Below are 12,017 nucleotides of genomic sequence, written 5' to 3' on the forward strand. Positions count from 1 at the left end.
ATGGATCAGAAAAAGGTAAGGTTTGATCCTTCCATGTATTAAGCAGGTTTCTGGTATGATCTCAGATGAAATAGTATGTACAGTCTGATCATCTCTGTTCAAGAAAGATGGACTACCATAGATGCTGAGGAGAACCTGTCTAATAAGCAGTGGCTTATTTACATTTGGTGCACTTACAAAAGGCAATGACATCCTCTTTTCCCCATTCTGTGTGTTGGGCTACATGCCAGAGAAAGAAAGCAATAATTTAAGCTTAGTAAATCCTACTGGTTGGAAATTAAAATACATTTTTTCTACTAGTATTAATGTATTGAATAGGAGTGAATAAGGGCAGAAAGACTCAAGTTTTACAGTGAAAGTTGATTTCTTTATGTAAGGAGATACAGGAAACTGTTGCCCATGGTAGCAGAGAGGTAGCAGACTGCTAAACTAGAATTCACCTTTGTTTTCCAACTCTTATTGACTAACAGCATGTACCTTTGTCTCCCAGCTCTTACTTACTACTACAAACATACTAAAATTAAATATGCATCATCCATTCCAAAAGACTTTCTTTAAAAAAAAAGCTTTATTAAACATATGCATTTTAAAGACTTCTATAAACTTGAAGAAATCCTCTATCACACATAAAAGCTCTTATTTTCAGTACTAAATTAATCATCTATGCAAGTACAACTCAGAAATAGTAGATGAATGGTAACTGAAATGGCCGCTGTTAACTGAAATGATGTGTAGAAAACCATCTCACAAACAACTGAAAGCTGGGGTAACATCTGCATAGTATATGCATTGTTTACACAGAAGGAATAATCCAAACTCTTTCAACTCACAGAAGCTAAGAATTCTACTCTGCTTTGTAACAGATGGAAAAAACAGCACTGCTTTCCATGCCTAGAAATCTGTTCTGTTATGACAACTCAGTACTGAAGATAACAGTGACCTATTATCACCCATTTATTTTTCAATAATAAAGCATATACCTTTTGAAGTATATAAAAAAAAAAAAGTTACTGTAAGCACAGAGAAAGCTAAGTAGCTTAGGTAAATTTCCATGTTAATAGAAGCTGTTCTATAGCATTAAACAGCCATCTCCATTTTAATAGGTGGATGAGGATTATAATCTTCAATCTCAAAGTCTTCTGCCTTGAAGTCACAGATGTCGTCAACCTTACGAAGAAATTTGAGTTTGGGGAAAGGTCTTGGCTCCCTTTGAAGCTGAAATAAAAGCATGTCCTTAGTTTATTGTACAAAGCTAATACTTGGAGGCAGAGATTTTATGTTATAAATTCGATCTCATTAATCTCAATTCAGATTACACCATGTAGATTCTCCCCCCTCCCCAGGAAGAGTTAAAGGCAAATAATTACAATACAGTTTGGCAGTATCTAATTTAGTATTTTGATTGGAAGCAGCAGTGTCCGAATGCACTGCAAGCAGTTTCAGTTTGTAGAGCAATTCTCATGGATGCAAATTAAATTCCTTCCAGAGGAAACTAAATTGGAAATTCTGACCCAGATGTGCATCCAATGTGCTGCAGTTTCTCATGGGAACATTAGGGCCCAAACCAGTAACTAGTTCTCTGGATGGTTTTGAACCATATGAATGGTGAGGATATTCACTCCGAGCCAAGTCTAATCAAATAAAATTCTAATTGTTTCTACTGCACCAAATTAGATTCTGATGAAAATATACCCTTATTCAGCCAAATAGTAATAGCGACTAACTAATGTGAATTGATGAGTTAGCCTTTTCTGCTATACTCCAAAGACATTTTATTTTGTGTTTATCCTATCAGGCAGAATGGTTTTCTAAGGTTTTGTAATGATGAAGTCAAAAGTAAGGTACAGACTCTGGATCTCTAACTTGGTTCTGGAATAGTACATTTCAATCTGGAATGGTACACTGATGTACTTTTCAGTCATGTTTGTATTATGTTTCTGTTTGCAAACAGAGGTGAACATAGGTTAAAGGGCAGTTTATTACGATAATACCCAGTTCTGATACTACAATTATTAGCACAGAAATGTAAGAAAATGAGTATCTGCAAAATAGTAATTACAACACCAAGATAACTTTGTATTGGATGAGCATTGTGGAAGATAAAAGGATACAAGAACACAGAGTAAGTACTTACTTGAATTTTTAGAGGTTCCACATGATTCAGATATATGTGAGCATCTCCTAATGTGTGTATGAACTCTCCAGGCTGAAGAGAAAGGAAAATAGTTCTAATAGTCAGATTTCAAGAAAGCACAACATTACAATGCCTACGGTGTTGATTCTTAGCATCATACAGCTAGCATGGAACTGCAGCTTCTGTACTGGATTACATTATCAAGACATCCTTGCAAACTTCAGAGGACAGTCTCTTCCCAGATGCATGCATGGTTAATAAAAACATAATGAAATTCCCATTAATGTACTAAAAAATATATATCCTTGAAATCTTCCTCGGGAAATAGTTAGAGTGACTGAATGGAGTACTACTGATCTGTTCACCCAGTTGGGAACAGGTGTGGCAGTGACATCCAGCTTTCTCTTCCACATCCTCAGCAAGTAGGACTTGCTGAAGTTGTTTCAAACTAGCAATTTTAGCCACTACCGTACAATGTAGTTTGTGGCAATGGAGGTGTCAGTCACAGGCTAATGCATTTATCCAGCATCCAAATGAGTTTTGCAGGCTTGAAAGTTCTGTGATTTAGCAACCCTGGAAAACCTAATTTAACGTAAGTTTTACTGGCTATTTTATCAACCTCTGACCAATGTAGATGAGCCTTTGGATACATCATGCTAAATGCTGTATGTCTGATACTCAGAAATTACACTGCTACAGTACAGAAAGGGCAAGGAAATTTTCCTTGTACTTAGTTACAAAGGAACGGCATGGAGCTGGGACAGGGGAGGGTGAGGCTGGGGGTTAGGGAAAGGTTCTGCACCCAGAAGGTGGCTGGGCACAGGGACAGGCTGCCGAGGGCTGTGGTCCTGGTACTGAGCCTGCTGGAGTTCAAGAAGTGTTTGGACAACACTCTCAGACACATGGTCTGATTTTTGTGTAACCCTGTGTGGAGCCAGGAGTTGGACTTCATGGTCCTTGAGGGTCCCTTCCAACTCAGGATATTTTATGATTAGTTCAGACACCTACCTTGAGTGGTCAAAATTGTCTGTCTTCAGAGACTTCTCAACTAACGATAAGTAGGGCAAAAAAAATTGAAAACTAAAATTTATCGCTACCCAATACACGTTTTAAAAATCTATTTAATTTGCAATTTTATACAAACCAAGATATTAAAATACTTATTCAGAGCTCTGTATCACCTAGCATTTCTCCTTGTAATATTTCACAGTGTTCTGGATTTTAAAAGCAAAGATTTGTGGATCTCTCCACAGGAAAAAAAGGAAACCATCAAAGCTGTGAGAGGAAGTGGTGGAGGGGGAAGAGCTACTTTATGGACATAATGTTATTTTTGCTTTTCCTAGTACTTTGGCCTATTTTTAAAAGTATGTCTGTTCTTTTGCTGTGAAGTTTGATTTTTCCCTACTTTCTTATTTTACCTTAAGTTCCCTTTCATGTTGCTGGTGGCAGGAGGATCAGGCCCAAATGGCCTTGCTGGTTTAATCTTTAAGTGCTCTAAAGACGAGGGGGGTTCGCTTGTGTAAGGCTGTGGACTACTTAAATTATTCTACTAAACTGCAAAATACAGCTCTGGAATCAGGGCAGTACCCATCTGAGCACATACTGCCACTCTACATAACCATCTACAGTAGGAAAAATAAACAAATAAATAATTAAATAAAGCCACAAAACTGAAATTATAGCAGGAAGTTAGGTGGGCAGAATATCCAAAGTGGAATCTTCACAGCAACTGCTGAGCTGTTGCTTACAAGAAAACCTGTCACTTACAACAAAAAAAAACAAATTCTACAAAATTTAATCACTTGTATGCTGTTATTCCATAACATCAAATGTTCAGTTAAGATTTCTGAGTAGTGGAGAACTGGAAGAAGTCAGTTTTCACACATTCAGTTACAGAGACATGGAGGATCTCCTCTGTTTGACCTGAACTTAAGAATTCTTACACTGCTGATCCCAACTGCCAACCTCTTTTACACATATTTCAGCAACATTTTTAAAAGTCTGTTCAGTCCATTTTTTTTGGACATGACACCAAAGTCTTATCTTTGTCACACTTCAAACAATATCAAGTAAAATGATCGATTAGCCTACCTTCAGCCCTGTGACATGGGCGATCATGTATGTGAGCAGCGAATAGCTGGCAATATTGAAAGGCACTCCTAGTCCCATATCTCCAGACCTCTGATAGAGTTGGCAAGACAATTCACCGTTTAGAACATAGAACTGGCAAAGAGCATGACAAGGTGGCAAAGCCATCAGAGAAATATCTAGGAATTGCAATACAGGAAGAAAGGGAAAAAAAGTCAAAACAGCATTCATGTCATAAACGTAGAAAATGCAAAAACTGAACAAGCACTTGGTGAGATATAGTAGACAGCAATATCAAGCTGCACTATCATTCTGTTTTCTCTTGTTTAAAAGCACCTGCTGCCTAAGCAATTAAGACTGGGTCATGACAAGCTGTCTCCTGGGCTGTATGATTAGAAAAATCATAAACAGATATTCCACAGAACAGATTTACGCCATAATGCTGCACAGCAGTTTGGTTTTACTCACCTAGGTGAGCCAATTGATTTCCCTAAAGGAAGGCATTAAGACTAAAATTAAGCGTGTACCCTAAAGCAACTTCCAACAGCTTCATCTTATGCTCTTCTCACTGCAATGTATCTTTACTGCTTGTTGATATAAAACTGAGTGATCAACAATAAACTAATTAGCAAACAAAAGATCTTTTGAGTGATTATCTACACTTAAAAGTGAAGATAGTAAATTTACAGCTAGGTAAGTAAAACTTTAACCCGCTCCTGGTATCGGAGAATGTTTAACCTTAAAAATACCAGCAACAGTGCATGGAAACCTCTTTTAGAGACATAAGTGGAAAATGCTGGGGGGATTTTTTTTGTGGGCATGGAACTACTGCTGCTGAAGTAGAATGTACTCTAGCAGCAGCTCTTATTTAGAGGCAGTGCTACAGAGTGAGTAGGCATCTAGACACACGTATATCCAAATAATATAATTACAACACAAATAATGTTTTTGTTCTATAGTTGCAAGGTTTTAAGTTTATGGTTTAATATATGTCTTAAAAACAGACATACTGCTTTGGTATACTTTTTTTTTTTAACCTTTTTAACATAACAACTTCTGTCATTGGTAGCCATGTATATCCCTCACTCTAAGCTGCTGAGAAAAACTTTGGAGTAATCGTTCAAAAATTATGAGGCCTGAACATGAGAATTAAGTAGAAAGAGAACCAAGCTGATAACCCCTGACCATTTTTATTGCTCAGTGACCTACTTTTTCCTGGTAGTTTTATGAAGAATAAGCAAAGACACCAAGATGGAACTGATTGCTGACACGGTAATTAGAACCTAGCTTATCATACAGTAAGATAACATTCAACTGCATTCCCTTAATGTGCGCTGTTCAGTACCTTTGGGATTCCAAGCACACATAATGATTCTTCTGTCATCTGGATTGGTTTTGATCATATCGATCACATTTTTCAGCTGATCAACTCCTTGGTTGGAATAATCTGAAGAAAGATACCAAATATTATCTAAGTCAGATTCAAATCATGATTTATTTCTAAAGCCCAGCTCACACCCCACTGAAAGGTCATACCCCAATCTCTGAAGATTTTGGTGGAACTTTGAAAATGACTAGATTTATCAGTTTGCACCTTCCAAGGGTAGGCTATTCTTGGTCTTCCTTTGGGTGCTCTAAGGCTTGTGAAATTCTCATGATGGTATTACAGTATGTCCCACAATCTCTTGTGTGCTTCCAGTACCTTTAGCACCCGATCAAATGGGAACATTCCTATTTAGAACATTTTCTTCCAGGCATCAACAACTAGACATTTTTTAAGACCAAAGAAGAAATCTGCATGAACACTACATCCCAGAAAACAATGGCAGGAGGGTTTGGAATTTGATGAGCTTTAAGGTCCCTTCCAACCCAAACCATCATTCTATGATTCTATGATCTAGAGCTCACAAGGTCATTTATAAAAACTAAATTTCCATAACATTCAGTGCCAGAAGGGAACTTTCATCTCGTATATTGCAGGATATTATAATTCACCCACTGACCCTTGTGCTGGCTGATCTTGGGCTCAATATCAATTATACACGAAATTCACTGGAATTAACTTACCAGCAGAATGGATTCCAAAATAAAAGAGTCATTAGTTGTTATTCATTATTCTGATTCATGCCAGTGAATCAGCATGGTTGGTAACTAATTTTTTCTAATAACTCTTATTGCAACACAACACCAAATTATGGTTACAGGGAGAGACCCAAGCTGGCTGGGAAGCAAGGTAGTAATACATAATTAGCATCTCAGGGATTTCTTCTGCCAGCAGCACTGTGCCAGAAGCCTTCTCAAATGGTTTTGTTAGCTCCTGAAGCTAATTACCTATCCATTAGTAGCAAAACATAACAAAATCCATTAGCAACAAAAGTTAAGGGTATTTATGTTGTTCATTTTTGCTACACTATGTTAGGCCTCAGTTCTTTTAAATTCAGTAAAGCAAAAACATTTTTGTAAGTTTTTGCCAATTCACCATTTGGACCACTTGTGTTAACATAAAACTGTACTCTGCCAGTGGTCAACATGCCAACATTAAGTACAACATCTATAACTAATGTCAACTTTGAGAATGCATTGACAAGAAAATGCAGGAAAAATTACAATTAACCATTTTGATATTCTACATGAGTTAAAAAAATCACACCAACCAGACAGGGATATTCTTTTTTTTTTTTTTTTTGATTCATTTTTTATGGCAGTCCTTTTACGTTTTTGCATGTCCTCTGCTTTGATGATTTAGAAAGAGCCATCCAGACACTTCAGAGTGAGTTTAATGGACCAATTCCACTGAAAATAGTATCAACAGATATTGCATCACATCGTAATTTGTTACAGCTATTCTATCCACAGCATCATCAGCTATGGATACATCCTATATAGTTCCAGCTAAAATGGAAATACTTTTCTGTTCCACAGTCTCCCATGGACATAGTGCACTAACATCAGCTCCTGCCAGCACGAGTGCATTATGGAGTTAGGATCCTGTGTTAGAATTCAGAGTGCAGTCTGTGTCCCACTGCCATCACACTGAGCTAGCTCACGTTTCTGGATTGCAATACAGATACCTATCTTTCCATCTATCAATGCCCATACCACCTCTACATTAAAGTAACACACATCTTATGATTCCTCTGTTCTATAAATCCCAAACTACAACATACAATGCTACTTCTTTCAGGATAATTAGATTCAGAAAGCAAAACTCACCCTCTCTGACAGATTATTCATTCAATTTCAGGTCACCCTGTGAACAGTCCTTTTAACCATAATCCAAACCATGCACAGAATTCCGGAAGTGAGGTGTTACAGTCATCCCACTAAGCAATCAAATGCATTTTTATCTGATTACCTGTGTGCATATCTTTGTATTCTGCTCCAAAGTGCCTCCACTGGAAACCATAAACTGGTCCCAAATCCCCCTCCTCTCTGGTACCAAAACCCTGCTTATCCAGGAATTCACGTGATCCATTGGCATCCCAAATCTTCACACCCTTTGCAGAGAGCTCTTTGGCATTTGTCGAACCCTACAAAATACAGACAGTACAAAGTCTACCTCCTAATCCCAGCACAGACGACATGATTCAAAACAGCTGCATTAAGCTTTGCCATTCAACAGCGTCTCTCCACTTTTAACATCCAGGATAAACAGTCTGATTATTATACTATACTATTATACTAGTGCTGTTCTTGCACTTAGACAGAATAAATCTTACAAGCAACACACTAGGCTGAGGTTTGAGATGCTATGCTCCTGTTATTTAACTCGGGATTATTTTAACTATGAAGACATAAACAGTACAGTCTCAAGGTCACCTGCAGTACATCATTTCACATGCACATCTACAGAGAAAAACATTTTGCTTTCGGATGGATAAAAGTAAACAAAAAAAGGATGGCCTAGACATTGTCTTTCCCAAGCCACCTATAATGAGCTTAAGGTCTTAAAATCCCTCTTGTTAGCATGACAAAAATTAAAAATGTTACAAAATGACCTAGAGTCATCCAACAAGAGCTGTAGAACAATGAGCTCCTCAACAACTCCAAATCAGCAAACTCACAAATCCAGCATAACAAGTGTTCTGTTTTGGGGAGTATCCAGCCTTTTATCTTTGGGAAAAGGATACTTAAAAAAAATATGTATGTATTTGAGTCCTGCTATTTAGCAAATGATTAGGTAGATTTTCACACACCAGTACATTGTCACAACATATCAAGAACCCTTGTACAGCAACATATTATCTACAGAATTCTAGTACTCTAACTACAGTTATTAGCTCTCAGTCAGCTATTAGGTCTCAGTTTTTGCTGCTAAAAAGCCTAATGTTTACATCAGTCTTACTGCATCTGTGGTTCCTCACTGCTTGCTTCTATTCAAATCAATACAATCTACCTCAATATTAAAAAGTGGATCATTAAATTGTTTACAAGCTACTTCATATTACTATTTCTTACACAAACACTAATAAGAGAGACTGTATTAGGCTTTGCAACTGCAGAGCATTGCAAAAATAGCACAAGCACTCACTGTATGAGGCCATTTCCCTTGAAACAGAGGAAAAAAAATGATTTGCAACAATGCAATAGTCTTCACTAAAATATACAGTGTCTCGAAGATAATTGTCCTGAGCATGCAGTGTGTTCTGCTGCATGAACAGAAGTACCCGCAGCCATACCAAATTCCTTAACCTATTCCATACCAGAAAGTTGTTTTGACATTATTTGCAGGCCTGCTACTGATAGAGACATCCAAATACTGAACCTTGATAAACCACAGCAGCTCCTCCAGCACGCCTTTCCAGAACACTCTCTTGGTTGTTAGCAGTGGAAACTGATCTGAAAAAATAATACACAGATACAAGCTGTCAGAGATGACCACCAATTTGTTAGGGCGAACTGACCTAGGGTTTTCTCCAGAGGACAGCGTCCTCATCTGATGCTCAGGAGTTTGGAGATGAGGTAAGACGCTGGGAAAGGATGTGCAATGCTGTTATTGGGACCGAGGAAGATAAGAGCCTGGCTTTTCTTTTCCTGGAGCAAAGTGCGGCGGCAGATGGAGGTCGATGGTTTACAGAGGGGGATTTTGCAGAGCGCCGCCAGGGACACCATGGGGCAGCATGCGGGGCCACGTAGGCCGTGCATGTAGAAAGCAGAAAGAGGATTCGGATAAACTTTTATAGGATAAACAATCCTACCTCAGAGGAGGCTGAGGGGAAACTTTTAGAGCATATACAAACCTATTTCACCAGTTCTCCCTCCTCTGCCCGCACAGCAGGAAGGTTCCCTCCCCACCCTCCCCCTTTCACCACCGCACCCGGGGGCACTGCCACTCCTCCCTAAAATACAAAAAGCATTGCTGGGGGTGTCCCCGAGTCGTGGCAGCCTGGAGTAGGGCGAGGGGGCTGCAGAGCTGCCCCCAAACACCTCCGCAGCCCCCCGGGCAGAGAAGATGGCGCCCGACCCCCAGCGCTGCGGGGCGGTTCTGGGGCCGCGGGTCCCGCCTCGGTGCCGACCTCTGAGGCTGTATCGAGCCTGCATGCCGAAGACGGAGATGGTGCCGGTGCCGGTGCGATCGTCCTTGCGGTGCCCGTGCTGCAGGATGTGCCGGACCTGCTGCAGGTACTGCAGCTCGCCGGCCATCGGCTCCAGCCCATTAGCAGCCGCGCTCAGCGGCTCCCCCGCCGCAGGCATGGCGGCAGTGGGCAGCCCGGGCTGTCCCCGCCGGCCTGGGGAGCTCCGGCTCCGGCTCGGGCTGTCCTCTAGCCCTCGGCCTCTCGTCCGAGCCCGCCAGAAGTTTTACTTTCCCGCCCAGCAAGGCTGGGAGGAGCAGAGGGAGCAGCGCTTCCCCTTCCTCTCCCCCCCCTTCCGCGGTGGCTTTCCCCACGGCTCTGCCCGGGGCCCCCTTGCACGCAGCCTGGCAGGCCTTTCCCGAAAACCTAACCGAGCCTGGGCACCAAACTGCCCTGACTTCTCACATGTTCCACCCCACGGGCAAATTAATCCATCTCTGGTCTCTTTGGTAGCAGGACAGAAGGCTTCGGCCTGTGCTGGCAGGCTGCAACACCTCAGGAGGGATGGCTTCGACCTCAATACCCAAAGCCCCGAGTGCAGCTCAGCACCTGCCTCCCTCACCTTCTGTCAGATGCTCCTGCAGCACCATGCCCCATGCACAGGCTCGCCTCCCGTGTTACACCCACCCGTGCTTTTACAGCTGGGCTTCTTCTCTGCCATACCTTCTCACCATGGGTAGCACTCGGTGCTGGCTCTTACTGAGTTTCATCTTGTCGATCTGAGCTTCTCTCCCCCATTTTTCAGCGTCGTTTTGCATTCTGACTTGTGCCTTCTGAACTGATTGAAATGATTCCCGATGCAGCATCATCCGAAATTTTTCTAGATAGATTCTGTTCATCAAGCTCTTCCCTGAATATTTCTTCACTAGTATGTCTTAGAGTCACTTATCTCTCAGACAAAACCCAACTGTCTAACTACTAGTGTGATTGCACGAGTTATGACTACTAATCTCTCAAGATGAGGATCCTGCAATACAGGCATATATAACGAAGGATGAATGGAGATGGATAAATGGATGAATGGAACAGAAGACTGTTTACTAGAAAGCATTACTTCTCCTTACTGCAGGCAGGAAACTATATCTTCCCTACTATTTAGACAATAAAATTACTATTTTTCTTGTGTCACTTGTATGGTTTTGTACATTTTGAAATGAATACAACTTCATTAGCAAAGACAGTTGAAAATGGTGAATATCACCATGGGCCAAAAATTCTAAGAAATATCAGGCACAGTAAATGAAACCAAATTACCTAGAACTCTGCTTCTGAGAGATGTATCAGTACTTAACCTTTATTATAATTTACAAATACCATGCAAGCTAAAGTGTATAATGTAGGAAAAGACAAACATCTTTAACATCTTTTCTGATAAAGGGTTCCCTGTTAATTATGGCTCCAGAGGAGAACTACAAATAAAAAAGTGCCAAAGGCAGAAGACTTACTCATTAGTGCATATTCAGAAAAGTCAATTAATGTGCGTTATAAACATCAAAAGGAACTGGAAGAAGAGATGGAAAGTTTTCATTGGAAAATAATATGCTATATGCATATGGAAATCTGGTTGATTCAGACTTAGCTGAATGTGCAACATCTGTAGGGACCAATCTGGAAAAGGCTTAAAAATGTGCCTGAATTTAAGTATGCAAATAGGAATTATTTGCATGCTTAGAGCTGATTATTTCCTTAAATCTTTGCATAAACAGGACCATAGCTGGTTATCAAAGATTACCTAATTTACAACATAAATAATATTTTATTTAAACAAATGACACTTAAAATGGGCTTGAATTTGTTTTCCAATTAAAAGATTGCTACATTCATCAGTTGCTAGCTGATACATCATGGTATTTATTAAGCAAAATTGTATTTATATGCAGCTACTTTAACCATAGGCATTCAACAATTAGCTGTACATCGAGCTAAGGAGTATTGCACCTAAGGAGAGTATACTGGATTTCAGGACGTAAGATTTCACACGTCTTCTTTCCTAGGAGAAAAATAAATAAATAAATTATTTTTAATCTGAAAGATGTTTGACAATTACATATATGGGGAATGTATCAGAGTCCTGCTGTAAAAACAAATACAACATGAAAAACAGGCCAAAGTGGATTTTTTTCTCTTTTTCACTTCTTGTGGAGCATCCCATTTCCTTGTGGAGCTTTTGTTTTTTCTTTCATCGTACTTTCATGTACCCTGAATTTGTTGTGCGAACGGAA

At 39.9% G+C, this 12,017-nt stretch overlaps 1 protein-coding gene across 1 annotated transcript; it reads right to left on the reverse strand.

Moving 5' to 3' along the window:
* Positions 1-1,077: 1,077 nt before the first annotated feature.
* Positions 1,078-9,916, reverse strand: TYMS (thymidylate synthetase; the record flags this gene model as incomplete). The annotated part of the gene is made up of 7 exons (XM_084281209.1): positions 1,078-1,215; positions 2,135-2,206; positions 4,226-4,401; positions 5,568-5,669; positions 7,578-7,752; positions 8,988-9,061; positions 9,739-9,916. The coding sequence occupies 7 exons, from the start codon at positions 9,914-9,916 to the stop codon at positions 1,078-1,080; spliced, it is 915 nt and encodes a 304-aa protein (XP_084137335.1).
* Positions 9,917-12,017: the final 2,101 nt, after the last annotated feature.

This window comes from Netta rufina (assembly GCF_964035555.1).
Source record: "Netta rufina genome assembly, chromosome: 2".
In the NCBI taxonomy this organism is placed as follows: Eukaryota; Metazoa; Chordata; class Aves; order Anseriformes; family Anatidae; genus Netta; species Netta rufina.